General features: G+C 40.5%; 1 protein-coding gene across 3 annotated transcripts in view; it reads right to left on the reverse strand.

Moving 5' to 3' along the window:
- The window catches only part of SLC35F1 (solute carrier family 35 member F1), a 426,615-nt gene that overhangs the window by 154,079 nt on the left and 251,327 nt on the right, over positions 1-21,209 (reverse strand). For all 3 annotated transcript variants that reach the window (XM_055535079.1, XM_055535077.1, XM_055535078.1), the window contains exon 2: positions 19,087-19,262. In XM_055535079.1, coding sequence (XP_055391054.1) covers positions 19,087-19,262 — 176 coding nt within the window. The remainder of the gene's footprint in view (positions 1-19,086; positions 19,263-21,209) is intronic.

Raw genomic sequence — 21,209 nt, forward strand, 5'->3', positions numbered from 1 at the left:
CTTTCTCCCTCACTGAAGTGTGCTATTCTCTATCAGTGATTATCCAAGTTGGATGAACTGGCATTTTACCTATTGCTTCAGAAAAATCTTACTCTTCTTGGAATATACTAGTTTTATTCAGAGCCAGGAGCAAATAAAAAGGTCAGCCCTAAAAAAGTCATATACAATTGAATACTGTTTTTTAAATATCAGCTAAACTGAAACTTTAATGAACCTTGGAGTATATAAAATGATCAATATATATTAATAAACAATTTTTATTTTATCGTCATTCCCGTTTTTTTTCAGGGATGAAATCTAGGTCACAGAGATATTAAGTTGACCTGCTTAAGAAAGGAACATAACCCTAGTAGAGACCATCCTTGAATGTGATTTGACTGACCTGAATCCCACAGCAGGTAACCAAACCATTCTGCTAATTTATACTAATTTGGGATTCCTGGAACCTACTTTCACGCCACATTCATTATTTTTTACAGAAGAGATAAGAAACATATATACTAAACTCACTTCATTTTTTTTGGCTTAAACATTAATTAAAATGCCACAAGAGTTGAGAGAACCATATGTAAATGACACTGAGCTATAGAAACAGACAGTTTCTATTTGGTGATGGGCATATTCCTGCATTAATATTGGCTAAAATGTCTGTATTTCTCTGATCCATTCTTCCCATACATACTAACACCAGTAAACCTCCTCTGGAATCCAATATCCAAATGCTAGAAAATCCCCATGGGTTATCCCTCATACTCTGCTTTCTAAGCAAAAATAATCTTTTGTTTTTTGAATGGAGATTTTGATTAAGGGCTTCCCTGGTGGCTCAGAGGGTAAAGAATTTGCCCTCAATGCGGAAGGCCTGGGTTCAATCCCTGGGTCAGGAAGATCCCCTGGAGCAGGGAATGGCTACCCAGTTCAGTATCCTTGCCTGGAAAATTCCATGGACAGAGGAGTCTGGCTGGCTATGGTCCACAGGGTCACAAACAGTCGGACATGACCGAGCAACTAACACTTTCACTCTTTTCACTTCTCATTAAATCACAGCTAAAATGACTCAGTTTACATGATGCCCTAAAGGATTATTACTGATGTCATTTATGTGATCACAAGCTGTGTTTACAGCTATAAAGAAAGCTAGGCTTGAGTAGTATTAATAGCCCTACTAATTACATTACTATAAAAGGTTTATGGATGATATAAATTTCTATATTATTACTCCAGTGTTGTGGTGGTGGCATTCTTCCAGAAGCAGGTATCACAGGGCCCGCCTGTTCTCCCTTCTTTGCAATAATTCACGAGGAGATGAAAACAAGAGACTGAGTTAAAGACAGAAGGAAAGTAGTCCACTGGGACTTCCTCTTATACAAAGAACAGACTGTGGAGGGATCTTTATCATTTCATACTTTTATTCACAGCAGTGAAAGAGCCAAGTCCTAACCACTGGACCACCAGGGAATTCTTTGAGTTATAAGTGATAATGCTGTGTGTGGAGCACAGTAGGAACCAGTTATTTCTTTTGAAACTAGTATCTAAAATATTGAGTTTATTATTTTTTTTATATGAGGATCAGCATCTCCCACTCTAAAGTCCAAGGCAACTTGGCTTGCACTTTAGAAGACACCCTATTCAGTGAACAAAAAAATTAGTTATTATATCTCTGGCCTCCTTTCCTCAAGGAGATGGGCTAATTAGAAAGCAGAAATTGCAACACTGTAGTATCTTGATTTTGAGTCTCTTTGAATTCTTATTAAAAGACTATTTTGGTTCATAAAATGAAGATGGAAGAAAAAATGCTGATTTCAATGGATATAGAAAATAATCACCTTCTATTAACCAGTTCTTCCCCCAGTTGTTTTAAAACTTCTGATTTCAATAAAAAATCACACAAAAAACAAGGGTTTGTATGATTATCCTAAGCCTGGTTGACTGCTGCACTTTAATTTAGCACAAATAAAATTTTAAGGGAGGGATACATAGCTCAGTTGATAAAGAATCTGCCTGCAATGCAGGAGACCTGGGTTCGATTCCTGGGTTGGGAAGATCTGCTGGAGAAGGAAATGGCAATCCACTCCAATATTCTTGCCTGGAGAATCCCATGGACAGAGGAGCCTGGCGGGCTGCAGTCCATGGGGTCTCAAGAATAGGACGCGACTTAGCGACTAAACCACCGCCACCACGACAGTGCTGAAGATGTGGCAGAGACAGGCAGAGAGCTGTTCAGGGGTCGTGGCAGAGGTCCAGCTGAGAAGGGATGAGTGGCCAGGGCTGGTGGGGATGGAAAGAGGGCATCTGAAGGAGTCTCACCTGGTGTCTGGTACCCAGTAATTTCAAGAAATATTTGTGAAATTTAACTGAAGACAACTTGTACCAGTCAATGTATTCTACCGTCAAATGAAACTCCAACCCCAGAGATGACAGGACTTTTCTAAGTTGGTTGTTGGGTGTGTTTAAACTTTAACCTTGGGAGCTGCGTAGATACACACAGGATACCTGTGGTTGGAGATGCTTGCTAAGGGGGAATATTCTTTTCTGGTTTTCACATGAAGCCATGAATAAATAGATTTAAATCAGGGATTTTGGCACAAGATTAAGAGGATGCAATACAGATTTCTTCAAAGGAATCATAATCATTGCTGCATTTAGTTGGATATATATCTGTGTTACTTTCTGGAAATGAATTGGGACTACTGGAAATTGTACATATTATAACTCTCTAGAATACTACCAAATAGTAACCTAACAATCTGAAAGTGATGTGGTGAATATGTGTTGAACGGAGAACACTACACACTAAGAAAATGAGATGAGCTAGTTGGTAGAAAGCAAGAGGTTGATGTTATGTCCTCCCTCCCACTCCTCCGCAAACACTAAAGATCCCAGTGAGTGGCTGGCAGCTTTTTTCCTCAGTCAGGTACTGGGATAAAGCCTGTGAACTCTGATATCCTACACTGTCTTATTATATTTCACTTTATAACGTTAAGTTATTGTGATTTCTAATTTATGGGGGTTGTTAGAAACTTGGAAGCAGCTTAAATTCATATTCCAGTAGTGCTAAAGGTACATTCCCCAGCACCAGAAAGGTAAAGGCCTCTTAAAAGGATAAAGCCAGGAAAGTAAATGAGTATTTGCCACCCCACAAAGGGGTCACTTAAGTCAGGTAAATCTGTGATAAACTGCCTGTAAGAGGAGAAGAGACCTTTGAGGGCCTTGGAAGTCACTAATAATAATGAAAATACCAAGTGCTCTAGCTCATAGAAGCCTAGCAGCCAGGAGGTTTCCATAGCCAAGTCTAAATAAAGGAAGTGGATGATGTCTGTGCTGTGCCCTCCTAGGAGGCAGAGTGGTGGTGGCGGCGGCGGGGAGAGGGAAGGGAAGTGCAGGGACCCGGGAGCACCAATGGCTCTTTTTGATGTAAAGTCAGGGTCCTAGAGCAAGGGGAATGCGTGATCAAGGAAAGGGCAAGGGAAGACCATGAAACAGCAATGGACTGATTTTAACTGCTTGTACTGAATCTTTCTGCTGTGAATAATTGCGAAAGGGTGGCTGGATGGAGTGATAAAATGGATGGTAGAGCAATGAATTCTTTTTCAATGGAGATTTGGTGGAGGTAAGGGGAAGGGAGGCCCCCAGGTCTGTACCTCTGCAATGAAAGAGACTCTTTACTCTCCTCCTCTTGTCTGTGAGCTCAGAAGGGGGTGTGAGAAGAGAGATCCTCTTCACTCAAGTACACTTCACACCTGGTAGTACAGCACCTAACAGAAAGAGGCTGTTTGCTGGGACTTCTCTGGAGGTCCAGTGGTTAAAACTCCATGCTTCCAATGCAGGGGATACAGGTTTGATTCCTGGTCCAGGGAACTAAGCTCTCACATGCTGCACACATGTGCAGGCAAAAAAAAAAAAAAAAAAAAAAGAGGTATTGCAGACTTAATGAATGAAATTAAGGAAGAAATTAATACATGAAAGAGGAATTAAGTGACTCTGGAATATTTAGATATTGTTGTTGTTCAGTTGCTCAATGGTTTCTGACTCTGCGACCCCATGAACTACAGCACACCAGGCTTCCTTGTCCTTCACTATCTCCCAGAGTTTGCTCAAACTCATGTCCATTGAGTGGATGATGCCATCCAACCATCTCATTCTCTGTTGCCCCCTTCTCCTTTTGCCTTCAATCTTTCCCAGCATCAGGGTCTTTTCCAATGAGTCGGCTCTTTGCATCAGGTGGCCAAAGTACTGGAGTTTCAGCTTCAGTATTGGTCCTTCCCATGAATATTCAGGGTTGATTTCCTACAGGATTGACTGGTTTTATCTCATTGCTGTCCAAGGGACTCTCAGGAGTCTTCTCCAGCACCACAATTCAAAAGCATTAATTCTTCAGCACTCAGCTTTTTTTATGGTCCAACTCTCACATGACAGTTGAATAGATGTAATCAGGTCAGAGTGTTCTAGAAGTTTCTGTATAAAGTAATCATGGGCAGAACTAAAACTATAAACCTCTGTAGGCTGGGGAAAGTCCACCTCCTTGGCTTGTACACCCTGTTCATTCCTTCAGTTAAGAGGTACTGAGTATAGGAACTGACTGAGTATCCCTGACTTTCCCGTCAGGAATCTAAATCAGTTAACGTATCTGATGCCAAAACAAGAGAAATCAGGGATTGAGACCTATTAGGTTTCCATATAGTAAATAACTTAGTTTTGAACAGGACTGAGGCTTCTGTATTTATGCCACTTATATAAGCTCTGCCTACACATCCTCTGTGAAAAAGAAGTTACCAAGTTCCTTAACTTTATTTTTAGAAGTCGAGTTCTTTGCTTGCTCCTGAATGATCTAACTTAGTTTCTTTTAGCCTTACAAAAGTTTAAAATCAATAGTTTGCTTAAAGCTGTGCTAAAATGGTGCGAGTTTAACACAGCACAGCTGGAAACCGCGACCTCAGTGAATGACATTCACTAAGCCCAAAGTTGAAATTGCTTGTAGGCATAGAACCTGCTGCTGTGAATCTGGTGAGGCCGCCCCCAGTCGTCCATTGAGTTTGTCTGCAGCGTGTTCTTCCTGCTGAAAGATGGCCGAGCAATGGCTCCAGGGTCCGTGATGGCCTCCCCGCTTCTGAGCTGAAAAACGACACACTGGCAGCCACTTCTCTGGCTCTGTAGCCCTCGATGCTTTGTGCTCTCTGGGTATTTCGCAATTCTTTTCCATCTTGTGTTACTTTTATTTTTTCAGATCTCCACCCTGATTTTATTTTTCAACTTAAAAATAATATTCTTACCCTGTCAAAAAAATGGGAGTGATGTTCCTTTTAGTGAGCGCATATGAGGACAATTATTTTCCCTGCAGTACTTCATTAGTAAGACTAGATCTCTGCTTACAGATTTCTCACTACGGCTTCCCTTGAAATGGACTTAAAAGGGTTGTATTGCTCACTGATTATTCCACATAACTTACAGAGCTTTGGCATTTTTACTATAAAAGAGTGACCTAACTCACCCCTTGGGAATGCCGAATCTTGTAATGACAGGGTCTGCTGGAGCATGTATGGCCTTTGCTCTAAGAAGTGATTCCTTGATGGAAATTATCAGGGACAGAAATGCCATCTTCTCCTGGTTTTGGCCAAACCCCACTGCTATTTCCTCAACTTCTCCAGCCAGTATGTGCCTCAGTCAAACAGCCCAAATGGGAATGTAATTTTCTCAGCTGCTTTTTGCTTTGCTTTCTGTATGTGTATTCAATTAGTTGCAGTTCACAGATGCATTCTATGTGTGTTATGGAAGAAAAAACATTGGAAAAAATGTAGTCAAGCTCGGTTTACAACATACTGGATCTTGATTGGTGTCCTTGTGCTCTGAGCCTTTTCTTGAACAAAGGATAGGTACTTGGAGTGGTTATTCGCAGATGTGGCATAAACATAATCTGGATCTTCTCTGTAGGGTCTGAATGACAGTCCTGCCTCAGTCCAGTGAATGGGGAGGAGGATAATAATATTCTTCTCCCCCTTGCCTCCAATTTGTCTATCATTTTGACTGTGTGAGAAGGAAAGTGCTGGGTGAAAAGAGGAAACAGGAGAAGAGATAGGAAACACACAGGAAAACCATTGGGAGAGAAAAGGTGGGAAGTGATTCTATCCTGAGATTTCACAGGCATATTCAAAGCTCTAGAATAAAATATGCACTCATTTCTGGGGCAAGCATCTGCCAAGGGAATTGTCTTTTCAGCTCTTTCCTTTGGCAACCCTCCCACTGCTTCCAGTCTCTCGTAGTTTGGACCATTTGATTGCAGTTACGCCTCAGAGTTGAAGCGGGAGCTCTGGCTCCTTCTAAGCAGACTCTGGGTGTCCATGGTCTCTCTCAACGTGGCTTCCTCAAGCGGTAGGAGCTCTGCTCTACATGCTGGGGGAGGAGGACTTGGGCTCAGGCATTTTAGAATTAGTCCTGTACCACTGTATTAATTATATCAATGAATTCCCTCACTCACAATGGACACCACAGGGGTAAGAAAGTATCTAAAACGTCTTTCCGTTTGGATCCCTCTATGAATCATACTAGTGCCTGCTTTGACATCCAGTGACAAGTTATGGATAACGTAAGTGGTGGGGATATGACTGAGGAATTTCAGGGTCCTCATGATAGAACAGATTCAAATTAAGGGGTACATGTATAAAATCCAACTTTCTGGGGAGGAAGTTAGTCATTTATTAAGCAAATCTAATACCAATGATGGCAGATTATATTCATTGAATGCTTTCTCTATGTCTGACACTGTGCTAGAAATTTCCCACATATATGACCTCATTTGGTCCACACGGAAACTGAAAGCAGCTACTATTATTATCCCGACTTATGAAAGGAAGAAATACAATACAGGCCAGTTAAACCAGGATGACTCAATAGTTCTTGAATTTTGACTGATCCGAGAAACAGAAAAAGTCTAGATCCTAATTGTCTAAAGTTAGATTTAGATTTAGAGAACTTAAGTAATAATTTGTGAATATGATTCTTAAGGGGAGACTTTTTCTTAGCCATGACTAATTAGGCAGTTAAAGGTAAAAGAATGTAATATTCATGCTCTTTCATACAAGGAAGTGTCAAACAGTAAAAAAAATATTGGCAAAAATATAAACTCTGATCATTTTTTTCTCTTATTTAGAGGTCATTTTCTTTATGTTTTTCCTCTTATAGGTCACTGAAGGGGCCTACTGAAGGGGCCTAGTCACTCCAACTTGTAGTTAGAACCCACCATTTGCAAGAATCACATATAAATTTGCTGAGTTACACATTCTTCTTCCTGGTTCTCAAAAACTGAGAAGCGGAAACCAATGAAATCAGACACTTAAAAAATGCACGGACAGGGAACTCTGATCTAAAGATAATCACAAGGCAATTCTATTCCTGGGAAAGAAAAAAAAAGTCCCCTTCATTGTTTTATTTTCTGCCCCCCTGCAAATTTCCTGCAGCCGATTGCAAGAGTGTCTGCAAGATGGCTAACCGCTGAGTCTTTGATTTAATGAAAACTTTGGGAAAGCAATTCAATTCACTGCAGGGACTGCTTTGTTCTTCCATTATGATTCTTTTTTAATGAGAAAGATGATTGTAAGGATAAACTCTATTCCTCTGAATTTTTACACTAATTACATACAAAGCACTATTTTGGCAGAAGGGGACTTATCTCCTTGAGGCAATATAGTTATCATCTTGTAACCACCCTTCAATCTCCCACAAGAATGCTGAAGCTTCATGCCAGGAATGAGTATCTCTCTGTGCCAGCTCGCAGCATGGAGAGATGAACGCTTAAAGATTTCCAGAATTAACAGTCAACACAGAGTCTGGATAAAACAGGGAGACAATCCCTCCCTCCCAACTCATACACTGTTTGGAAGCGAAGAAGCAGAAGGGTATCTGTTAATGAAGTATTTGGCATGAGGAATGAGGGAGGGCCTTGCATATGCATGTCATTTTCCTTCCATCTAGAAGTCACTGATCGTGCTAAGTCATATTGAAAGTTCTGGCTAACATATCACTTTATTTGAGAGTCAGCCGCCTTCACACAAATAGGACATGCACTCTTAGGTACTGTAAGTTTGATGAAGACTGTGGGAGACTTGATTCAGTGCAGACTGCCCCTGTAAGCACTGTGTATGTATGAAATATATGTACTTTTACACTAGTTAATGGATTGTGAGCTTGATAAATAATAATTTGTGTCCCATGAGCAAGTTCTTTAGAGTAGGTACATTTTCTGGAGTAGGGGGGAAACTGTACTCATTCTTGCAGTCAGAAAGCATGCCACAATGAAGGAGGACATTTTAATGGCCTTTCCTAATATCCATAAGTGAGGGAAAAGCTACCCAGTGGGAACTCAAGCCCAGTGATATGCGATTTCATCATGGCGGCCATGGGGTGAGAGTAGGCGGTCAATTCTTTCTCTTTTTTTTCCCCTTTGGTCAGGTATATTAAAGTATAATTTATATGTGATAAAATTCACTCCTTTTGGTGTATAATTTGAAGAGTTCTGACAAACATATATGGTCATGTAACCTCTAAGCAATTAAGACATACAGAACATTTCCATTACCTCCAAAGTTTCCTTGTGCCCCTTTGCAGTCAATCACCCCCCACCCCTGGTTCCCCACTCCAGCAATCATTGATCTATTTCCCGACCTTATGGTTTTGCCTTTTCCAGAACTTCGCATTACTAGCGTCATGTAGTTATACAATGTATATGGTCCCATGTCTGTCTTCTGCACGTAGCATAATACTTTTGAGATTAATACACATCATTGCATGTATCAATAACATCGTCCTTCTATGGCAGAGTCATACTCTACTGTGGGAATTTACCTCAGTTTTTATCCTTTCACGAGCTGATGAGCCCTTGGGTTGTTTACAGTTTTAGCTTATGAATAAAACTGCAGTGGACACTTGCACATAATATTTGTGGATATTATGTTTTCATTTCTCTTGGAAGAACATGAGTGATGGGTCATATGGTAAGTGGGTATTTAACTTTATAAGAAAGCATCAAGCCATTTTCCAAACTGTCCGTTATCATTTTGTATTTCCAGCAGCAATATATGAGAGTTCCAGTTGCTTCACATACTGAGGAGCCATTTTGCTAAAACTGGATTTTTATGTTCTCCTGTGATCTTCACTAACTATTTCCCAGCATGGTTTGCAGAGGCGTGCCCACCCTTATCCCCTGCCCCACCTTCTCTTCTCCCTTCCCTATCAACATAAGTAAAATTCCCAGGGAGTATCCACTAAGGTTCATTTCAAAAGTCATTGAAGTACAGCCTTTCTATACTATGAGGGCTAAAACTCTCCAACATGTAAACATAAATACAACCTGCCAGTGAAGAGGAATGGAGGTTTGCCAAGTCGTTTCCCACAAGGAAGATGATTTAAGAGGCTCCAATGAGTATTACCTCACCAGACTTAGGTAAGTGACAGTAATATTTCCCTCAGGACTCACAAGGGAGTTATAATTCAGTATGTACATTTGCCAAGTCCTTCCTTATCCAACTCTCTAAGAATCCCTTCTCCTCCGTGATTTAGTCAACGTTACCCACAGAAGTGGAAACTGAACAAACTATGTATGAGCAGAACTCAGGCTTCTATATACAGATGGCCAAGAAGCACAGGAAAAGATGCTTAACATATTTAATGCTTAATGTCATGTTTAATATCACCTTGCACTGGTCAGAATGGCCATAATAAAAAAGTCTACAAACAATAAATGCTGGAGAGGATGTGGCAAAAGGGAACTTTCTTACACTGTTGGTGGGATGGAGAACATATGTAGGTTCCTTAAAATACTAAAAATATACCTATCATATGATCCAGCAATCCCACTCTTAGGCATATATCTAGAGAAAACCATAATTTGAAAAGATGCATGCACCCCAATGTTTGCTGCAGCACTATTTACAATCGCCAGGACATGGAAGCAATGAACATGGCCATCAACAGAGGAATGGATAAAGGAGATGTGGTACATATACACAACGGACTATTAGTCGGTCATAAGAAAGACTAATGTCATTTACAGCAACATGGATGAACCTAGAGATTATCATACTATGTTAAGTAAGTCAGACAAAGACAAATATCATATGATATCACTTTCATGTAGACTCTAAAAAAAAAAAAAAACAACAATACAATGAACTTATTTACTAAACAGAAACAGACTCACAAACTCTGAAAACAAATTTATGATTACCAAAATGGAAACATGGGAGGAAGAATAAATTAGAAGGTTGGGATCAACAAATACATGCAACTATATATAAAATAGATAATCAACAAGGACCTACTGTATAGCACAAGGGGCTCTACTCAATATTCTGTGATAATCTATATGGGAAAATTCTGAAAATGAATGGATATATATGTGTGTGTGTATGTATATATATGTGTGTGTGTATGTATATATATGTGTGTGTGTATGTATATACATATATATATATATGTGTATATATATATATATATATATCAGTTCAGTTTAGTCACTCAGTCGTGTTCAACTCTCTGTGACCCCATGGACTGAGGCACGCCAGGCCTCCCTGTCCATCACCAACTCCCGGAGTTCACTCAAACTCACGTCCATTGAGTCAGTGATGCCATCCAACCATCTCATCCTCTGTTGTCCCTCTCTCCCCCCATAAAATCTTTCCCAGCATCAGGGTCTTTCAAATAAGTCAGTTCTTCACATCAGGTGGCCAAAGCATTGGAGTTTCAGCTTCAACATCAGTCCTTCCAATGAATATTCAGGACTGATTTCCTTTAGGATGGACTGGTTGGATCTCCTTGCTGTCCAAGGGACTCTCAAGAGTCTTCTCCAACACCACAGTTCAAAGCATCAATTCTTTGGTGCTCAGCTTTCTTTATAGTCCAACTCTCACATCCATACATGACTACTGGAAAAACCATAGCTTTGACTAGATGGACCTTTGTTGGCAAAATAATGTCTCTGCTTTTTAATATGCTGTATCAGTTCAGTTCAGTTCGGTCACTCAGTTATGTCTAACTCTTTGCGACCCCATGAACTGCAGCACGCCAGGCCTCCCTGTCCATCACCAACTCCCGGAGTTTACCCAAACTCAAGTCTATTGAGTCGGTGATGCCATCTAACCATCTCATCCTCTGTAGTCCCCTTCTCCTCCTGCCTTCAATCTTTCCCAACATCAGAGTCTTTTCAAATGAGTCAGTTCTTCACATCAGGTGGCCAAAATATTGGAGTTTCAGCTCAACATCAGTCCTTCCAATGAACACCCAGGACTGATTTCCATTAGGATGGACTGCTTGGATCTCCTTGCAGTCCAAGGGACTCTCAAGAGTCTTCTCCAACACCACAGTTTAAAAGTATCAATTCTTCTGCATTCAGCTTTCTTTATAGTCCAACTCTCACATCCATACATGACTACTGGAAAAACCATAGCCTTGACTAAACGGACTTTTGTTGACAAAGTAATGTCTCTGCTTTTTAATATGCTGTCTAGGTTGGTCATAACTTTTCTTCCAAGAAGCAAGTGTCTTTTAATTTCATTGCTGCAGTCACCATCTGCAGTGTTTTTGGAGCCCCCCAAAATAAAGTCTGTCACTGTTTCCACTGTTTCCCCATCTATTTGCCATGAAGTGATATATATCACTTTGTCATACAATGGAAACTAATACAACATTGTAAATCAACTATACTCTCATATAAAATAAAAATTTTTAAATAAGAATTCAGGCTTCTGCTATGAGAAAATCCTGGATCCCACTTTACCTGTTTTCCCTGCTCTGTCCTGTGTCTTGGACTTCCTATGGTAAGAACCAAAGAAAATTCCAACAAAGACAAGGGGCAAAGGTTCACAGAGGAAGAGCTGTACAAACAGAAGTGGGGAGGCGAGATCTTCGGGGGACTCCAGCATCTGATATACTGTTGCGGTTTCCATAGAGGCCTATATTATTTTGTATGAAGGTCTACATTTCTTCTAATTAGACAGGTATTTTTAGTTTTGCAACACTGGCAATCGAGAAATTAGCTTACATAATTATAAGATGTGTAGTGTTTCTGCAGGGAGCACATATGAGGCCTGTCTTACATTGGAAGAGGCAACTATCATCTCCCAGTTAGTGGAAGATGAGAATGAAACTAATTAGTGGAACTTCTGAAAATGTTCTTATAGGGACTAGACTACTGGGCCATGAGTTGCATGTAGCTGTTGTGTATAGACAAGACTGTCATCTTTATATATTTCTCTCGCCAATCTGGCTACTTCAGTGCTTGTTGTTGCCCAGTCGCTAAGTCCTACCTGACTCTTTGTGACTCTGTGGACTGCAGCATGCCAGGCTTCTCTGTCCTCAACTACCTCCTGGAGTCTGCTCAAATTCATGTCCATTGAGTTGGTGATGCTATCTAATTATCTTATCCTCTGTTGCCCCTCTCTCCTTTTGCCTTCAATCTTTCCCGGCATCAGGGTCTTTTCTAAAGAGTCATCACGTCAGTGCTCTGGAAGGAAAAAGAAGATAGTGGGTAGAGGGGACCAGGAGAGGGCGAGTGCTCCATAGGCCAGAGCCAAATTCATTTCATCAGCCTCTCCACCGATAACTGAAGTTAGAACCTAGACTTCCACAATTTATGTCTTATGGTATTTAGTGTTCAAACCAAGAGTATTTCTCTTGAAGAACATGGCATGAATTTACGTTTCTGTATTCTCTTTGGAAAAATTCAGACTACACACAGTGATATATTTGAGTGTGCTGTTATACTATTAGTAACTTGCTTCATTTTTCACACTCACACAAAGAAATATATAAAAGATTCAACAAATATTTTAATGTCTGTGTAAGAATTTGCTAGAATTCATGTAATACTCATCAAACTGTTTCTAGCTGCAAGCTGCAAGCTTGTCTTTTATTCAGAACTAGAAGAGGATATAAAAACCTCTCTCAGTGAAAAAGCAAAACTTGCAAAATCAGTCACCAGGAATATCTCTAATGATGCCCAATAGTGGCAAACTTTCTTCTTTTTCCAGGGTCTGTATCCAAAATGAAGCAGGCACTTCTGATTCTATTCATGTTTTCATTACAGATACCCATTCTTTCCCCATCATCATGACTTGAAGAGGAAACTAAGGGATGGAAATGTTTTCTTTTCACCCTCAACATCCTGCTTTTGCCTCACAATCCTTACCTCCCTCATCACTGAGCAGCTTGTTGATGGGAAAACAAAAAGAAATTGGAGAGGAAAGAACTCAGAAAAATTGGCAGAAGAAAAGGAAGAAGAAATTATTGACTATTTAAAAATCTTATGCTTTATATGGATAACCAACAGGGACCTACTGTATAGCACACAGAACTCTGCTCAGTGTTATATGACAGCATGACAGGAGAGAAGTTTGGCAGAGAATGGATACATGTGTATGTATGGCTGAGTCCCTTCACTGTTCACCTGACAACTATCATGGCATTCTTAATTGGCTACACCCCAGCACAAAATGAAAAGTCTAAAAGCTGAAAAAAATTTGTGTGGTTTATATATATTCAGAAGTTAAAAACTGCCAAGAGAAGAATCATGGAGATCTATTGTTTAAGAACTACTGAAAGTGATTCTGGGAGGAAGCAGGATTTGTATAATAATTGATAAAAGAAGCTTATGGAAAAAGTTTGATGACATAATTTTTCTTCAGAAGAAATGTATCTTATTTCACCTTTGTTTTAAAAGTTGGTCACATTTCTAGCTTCTACATCACAAATGCAAGAACTGCATGGTCTTTAGTTGTTCAAATGTGTGTGTTTAGTTGCTAAGTTATGTCCAACTCTGTGACTCCATGGACTGTAGCTCGCCAGGCTCCTCCGTTCATGGGATTTCCCAGGCAAGCATACTGGAGTGGGTTGCTATTTCCTTCTCCAGGGGATCTTCCCTACCTAGGGATTGAACCTGTGTCTCCTGCATTGGCAGGGAGATTCTTTTCTGCAGAACCACCAGGGAAGAAGCCCTTAGTTGCTCATAGTCTGCTTTTTGTGTTTTTCTGTTTCCTGATTTCAGCTAGCATTACATGGAATTTTAAGAAAAAAGGATACATGAGGAAGAGGCTTCAAATCCGTAAGTTTTGGCAGCACTACACTTTCTTAGTCCTTTACCCGTGAGATAATATGCACATAGTTCTCTGCCCCTGGTTCTTGGCATAGAGCTCCTCAAACCCGTGCAATTTCCTAAGTGATAAGAGCGCTAGTGGCCTTCCCTGGTGGCTCAGTTGGTAACAAATCCTCCCGCAACGCAGGTGACCCTGGTTTGATTCCTTGGTTGGGAAGATCCCCTGGAGAAGGGATAAGCTACCCACTCCAGTATTCTTGGGCTTCCCTGGTGGCTCAGCTGGTAAAGAATCCACCTGCATTGAGGGAGACTTGGGTTTGATCCCTGGGTGGAGGAGGGCATGGTAACCCACTCCAGTATTCTTGCCTGGAGAATCCTGATGGATAGAGGAGCCTGGCGGACTGCAGTCCATGGGGTTGCAAAGAGTTGGACATGACTGAGCAACTAGGCACACGTGCAAGAGCACTAGGAGCATATTTTGTGCTATTTGGTCTTTGACCCTTGCTCCTGACACAGAGCTCCTATATCCCTTACTGTTTCCAGGGAGATAGGAATATTTTTCTTCTAATGAGTTGGTGGGCTCCTGGATGGAGCTGGTCACCAGAAATACCAAGCTATGATTAGAAAGCTGGACTTTTCAGCCCTGCCTTCCCATTTTCCAGAGAGAGGAGAGGGGCTGGAAATGAGGTTAATGATCATGTCTACCTATTGAAGCTTCCATAAAAATTCCAAAAGCATGCAGTTTGGACAATGCTGAGGTTGGTGAACATGTGACATGGAGGTTCTGAGACAGCTGCGCTAGAAGCCATGTCCCCCTTCCACATACCTTGCCCTACTCACTTCTTCCATCCAAAAATACATCATATCCTTTTGTAATAAACTAGTAAACATTAAGTAAGCTGTTTTCCTGAGCCCTGTGAGACGCTCTAGTAAATTAACTAAATCCAAGGAGGGTTGGTGGCAACTTTTGACCTATAGCAGGTAGGGCAGAAGCGCCAGTAATAACTTCCATCCATCTCTCCACACAACTGTCAGAACTGAGTTATGTTGTAAGACACTCAGCTGGTGCCACAGAACTGCAGGGAGTGGGAAAGCCCCACACATCTGGAGTCAGAAGAACTATAGTGTGAGAGTAAAGGAGAAACACAAGAGGAAGAATACATTTTCCTTTACAGTTCCTAAAGCCTCACCTTGCTCATATAGCCGGTGTTTGGATTTCAGGCATTACTTCAATCAACGGGGATATTTTAATTGTCTGAGTAGCTTCCCCAAAGTGGTTACAGCTAACTAAGCAATCAATTATCTAAATTTTATCTAAATTCTCAAATTTGATACAATCTTATCAGAACTAGTTTTTTGAAGTACATTTTTTCTACAGTGCTGTATTAATGAGGCTTTTTATGATAAACAGCAAGATGTTTAAAAATTTTAGAACCATCTGGAATAAAAAAAAACAACCTAGCACCAATAAAAGAAGGGCTAGCTTTAAAACCTGTCTACAATACGCAATTTTAGGAGGATGGTCTTTGTAGGAATCAATTTTGGTTTTCTACAAATTTTGTAGGAATCAATTATTCGGATCAGTCGCTCAGTCGTGTCCAACTCTTTGCGACCCCATGAATTGCAGCACGCCAGGCCTCCCTGTCCATCACCAACTCCCAGAGTTCACTCAGACTCACGTCCATCGAGTCGGTGATGCCATCCAGCCATCTCATCCTCTGTCGTCCCCTTCTCCTCTTGCCCCAATCCCTCCCAGCATCAGAGTCTTAACCAGGGGCAAATTCAAAACACCAGCTTGAACTGGAGTTACACTGAAACTTACACTAGAGTCTGTTGCTTCAGAGTCTTTGATCATAGGTTCAATGCAAATTTGATGAAAAGAATTCACTTTAACTCAGAAGACAAATTTCTATAAGACTTTGTAATGACATGGCCCTTAATACTCTTGAAAGGCTTCTTGCATTTATCACATTGTGTTTACATGTGACAACCATACATTTTATGATTAAAGTGATAAAGAAAGATTGTTAGTTCTTGAGTCTAACCCCTTGCTGTTATGTGGCCTAAGGTGGTATCAAATGAATAGAGTGGCCCTGCAGGATCAGTGATGTCTGTGATGGAAGAACTGAGAAGGCTGTATCTTGTTCAACCCTAACCTGCAGCCCTCCCAGGAGATTAGTCAGGGAGCACCAGGAATGGAGGAGGAAATGTGACCAAGACAGTGGTTCCCTCACACATACCACACTTTCCATCCTCTCCTCTTTGCTTTGTTCATCCCCTCTCACATCTTGAGGTACATAATGAAAGAGATTATTATGTTGCTAGAACACAGCACTGAATCAGCCTATACAAAATTAATGTAATTACTATGTTGATTTCCAGATGTTAGCTTAATGCCGGTCTATTAAAACTTCTAAAGATGAAGCTTAAAACAAACAAACATTCTGAGTAAACACCCAAATGAAGACATGCCAGCAAGTTTAGTGATAATCTGAGGCCATGGCAGATATCTCTGGATAGGGCATTTTAGAAGTTGATTTTCTTCATCATCAACCATAATGACAGAAAGTTCTCAGGTCCTTTTCAGTCTTTTTCTTCCAAAGTGCCTCTGAATTCCTTGCTGCTTCTAGCCCCTGGCCTCTTTCCAGTCATCCCTCTGCCCTGCCCCCATGCCTATGCACTCTCGGCACCACGTACAGCCATATCCTCTTGACCTCACTACTGTGCGGCACTGGACCTCTCACCCAGGGCTGGTTTCTTATCCAGGGTTTTGAAATTTAAGGGAGAAAACCCTCCTTTTGCTCAAACATGTCTCCCTCCCCTCTTCGTTCCTCCCCTGGACTCCACATAGGTAGGCAGGGTGGGCCATGAAAGTACCCAGTCTGGCCTCAGAGAGATACCTACTCTTCCTAGTTCTGTAGCCTACAGCACGTTCCTAATGCCAGGGGAGCCTCCGATTTCTCACTGATAAACTTTCAGATAATAATTCATATTTCCTTAGTTTGAAGGAATAAAAGAGGTAATTCACATACATAGTGGCTGGCACATTATAAAGTCTCAATAAAATGTATTAACTTTGGGCCTTTTTCTACAGTTAATTTTTTTTTAAGCTTTTCTGTCTCTAACTGTAACTGTGAAATTATTCTGTTTCTTAGAATGGCTTACTTTTATTTTTTTCCCTGATGAGAGTTTTTGTTAAATCACTGGGCTCCTGGAAAGCAAGAGTGACAAGAACCTGAAAACTAATTGCAGTTCATCACCATATAGTCTAGAGCAGGGGATCCCCAGTCTCTGGGATCCAATGCTTAACAGTCTGAGGTGGAGTTGATGCAACAGAAATAAAGTGCACAATAAATGCAATACACCTGAATCATCCCCAAACTGTTCCCCCACTCTGGTCCACGGAAAAACTGTCTTCCATGAAACCGTTAGTCCCTGGTGCCAAAAGTTTGGGGACTGCTGGCAGACTGTTTGGTTCTGAAAATCTCCAGAGAACACGAACTTACCATTTCCATGAGATTTTGTTGTTGTTGTTGTTATATCAGAATGTTGCAAATTTGTTCTTCAATCTTACTATTTTTAATTATAATCCTTGTACTGGGCTAAAATAATTCTATCCTTTAATAATTCTAAATTATCATTCAAGTCTTCATTAAATTATTTTTAAGTTGAACTGCATAGCTCCCCTTGATATGATCAAATGATACATTCTTCGTATTGACAGTCTCTCAGAAGTAAATTTCTAATTATACACCTCCTCCACTTTCTCATTTTCTGTAGTCCTTTCCTGGATTGAAGCAACTGTTTAGATAATGCATTTGTAGCATTCAAAATCATTGGCTTCCAAATCATACTGAGGAAATGTAGCTGAGACTCAGTGTCTTAACTTTCATAGCCTGAAGTTTTGTTTGAAATTTTATTCTTTAATTATGTTTACCCATGTTGAGTTTTAGAAAACAAACACCAATAACGCCAATTTTTGAGAAGTAAATGAAATTAGCTTCTGCAATACCTTAGATAATCCCGAGTTACTGGAAGTCAGTCCTAACTTGTTCATTTGTACTCTTCTTCTAAGATGAAATCTAGTCCTGGCCAAATCATTATAAATAAGCAATATTATTCTGGATGACAATCCAAATAAGGAAATGTAAAAATACAATGCTGAGATATGATTTGTGGCAGAGTTTCAAAAAAGTATGACTGTTAGGATTACTGTATATAGCTATTCATGTATCTTTATCCATTATTAAGATATATAATTATCTTCAAACCTATTATGGTTACTTTTCAATGCATATTTTATAGTCAATAGCTACAGCTAATAATAGCGACATTATCGGCTATTTCTGGGCCATAGATAAGATAAGATAAGATAAGATACCAGATTCAATGGTATAATCATATGTCTCTGAAATATACCCTCCAGAGATATACCACAAGGATTTCAACTGTAACTGCCCTTTAGTAAGTTTTTCCTGCATCAAGTGTTGAAGGATTTGTTCCATTGCCTTAGCTTTTTAAGTTTAGACAGAACAACTCACATGACTGTGGTAGCTGTTTTTTCTTTCTTTTCCCCTTTGTTATTACTAGAGTTGTTTGTGTTTACTATTTTTATCTTCCTTTCCCAAAGACCTATATTTGTCTGCAATCCCCTTGGGTTTCTCAGGGCTAGCAGGTATTAGGGACAGCTTCATCAAGACTGTTTCAGTTTCCAGGGAAGCTGTCTATTTAGATTCACTGAGGGGTACAAGAAATGCTAACAGGAATTCAAGTAGTAAGCAACTGTACTTTTCAGCCTATACATGCATTTCTTACTTCCCGTTGAGTTTATATAATTCATGCTTCTTTGTAATTTATTTATTCATTTTGTTTGCTATATTATCACAAAACAGAACAGTGAGATTTGGGGTTTTGAATTGTCTTATGATGCTGTAAGTGAAAAAAGTTAATCTGGTCATAGCTCATCACTCTTGAAGATACTGGTAAAAGAGAAAGGGGTTTGGCATGCTTACCTTGTCTGACAGCTAGTGTGGTGGTATAGACCAAGAAGAGAAGAATGTAATTGAGGAAACTCTGGAAGACTGGTGTATTGGCATGGAAATCTTCTGACAGGTACTTGCTGGTCAAGCTAATTCCACAAATAAGGAGGGATAACACCTGGCCTAGAGCCACAGAGATTAACATCTCCCTGAGAAATAAAGAGAAACATAGTAAAGATCAGCAGAAAGTCCAATAGAACAATCACTTAAAATTTACTGAATACTTATGCCGCTTACTAGGCTACATGCAATAAACAGTGATTCTTTTAATTCATCACAGCAATCCTACTGGGAAAGTGCAGTTATTACTGGGGTTGTGCAAAGGAAGGGGGCTTCCAGGTGGTGCTAGTGGTGAAGAACCTGCCAGCCAGTGCAGGAGACATAAGAGATGCCAGTTGGATCCCTGGGTTGGGAAGATCCTGTGGAAGGGCACGTGGCAACCCACTCCAGTATTCTTACCCTAAGAATCCCATGACAGAAGAGCCTGGTGGGCTACAGTCCACTGGCTTGCAAAGACTGAGACACATCTAGAGTGACTTAGCATGCATGCAGAGGAAGAAACCAAAGTTTAGAAGGGTTAAGGAATTTGCTTACAGTCACATAATTAGTGACAAAGTTGGGAGTTGAGATCAAATCTCTCCAAGTGTTCCTGGCTTCTTCCCACTTCCCCTAGAGCTCTAGGGGAAATTAACATTTTCCTGTTGCCACCATGGCATGAACAAATTGTTCAGAAACCTTAGGGAGAACCCCAACACTGACCAGGAGGGACCATATTCCAACCTTGTCCTAAGATTCTCATATCAAAAAGGGGAGACTCTTCTCTTTCATAGACTAAAATCTTGGCTCTAGGAACACTTAGAAGGGCTATAGAAACCCTTGAAAATCTAGGAGTATCTCCTCTTCATTCCCAGATTTTGAATCTCAGTTTGCTCTAACGAACACTAATAAGCATACTCTCTGCTCTCCTCTGCTCAAGTCACAGTTGCTGATATATTACAACTCTTACTCATAAAGGAAATTTAGTAACTGAGGTGGTGTAGTAAGAGGTTTAAAATTTTATAAATATTTTCCATGGCATTTTTACAGGCACTGACCGTAAAGACTTCTGTAGTCGAGATTACCAGCAAGAGTCAAAGAGTTCACTTTGCATAGAAATAAAATGCTCATGTGGGCTCTGTGGTCACATACATCTGTATCCTCTGACACAAGACGAATCCCTGGCTTCAGTAAAGCAGGCTTCTGCTCTCGCTAAGAGTCTCATCTGACTTTCCAGGCTTACTTATTTAGAGAAAAAGCAACATTGAATAAGCAAAGAGTCATATTTCTAAACAAAGAAGCATTAGGCAGAGCATCTGCAGCATTACGTATTTCCATCCCCATGGTGTATGTGAATCCATCTTTCTGGAAGGGAGTCCCCTGCACAGGGTCCTGGGTAGATACATTTTTTTGTGTTCCAATAAAACTTTATTTACCAAAACAGGTGGTGAGCAGATGTGACACATGGGCCAGAGTTTCCTGACCTGGTATATAGACTCTGGGCCTCAGCTGGGTAGAAACCTTGGTTTGGTTCAGTTCAGTTCATTTCAGTCGCTCAGTCGTGTCCGACTCTTTGCGACCCCATGAATCGCAGCACGCCAGGCCTCCCTGTCCATCACCAACTCCCAGAATTCACTCAGACTCACGGCCATCGAGTCAGTGATGCCATCCAGCCATCTCATCCTCTGTCATCCCCTTCTCCTCCTGCCCCCAATCCCTCCCAGCAAGGTATCCCACCAAGATACCTTGGTGGTATCCTTTAAAAAAATGGCAAATCCATCACTCATTCCATTTGCTTCCATGAGGAGGAAACATTGTGGCAAGGCATGTGGGTTCATGAAAAAGACTCTCCACAGGTTAGCTTGAAATCTATTGGTAGAGGCTGCCTTGGTAGATTGGTAGACTGCTTGGAGACAGATCTCCAAGTACTGGCCTTGACTCCTCAATTCAGTCTTTATAAAGGAGTCAGAGATATTTTTAGACAGATAAGTTTAAAATGTCCGTCTTCAGTTTAAAATCCTCCCATATAGATGATACCCCATAGATGGCATCCTATAGCA

Source organism: Bubalus kerabau, chromosome 9, assembly GCF_029407905.1.
Source record: "Bubalus kerabau isolate K-KA32 ecotype Philippines breed swamp buffalo chromosome 9, PCC_UOA_SB_1v2, whole genome shotgun sequence".
Taxonomy (NCBI): Eukaryota; Metazoa; Chordata; class Mammalia; order Artiodactyla; family Bovidae; genus Bubalus; species Bubalus kerabau.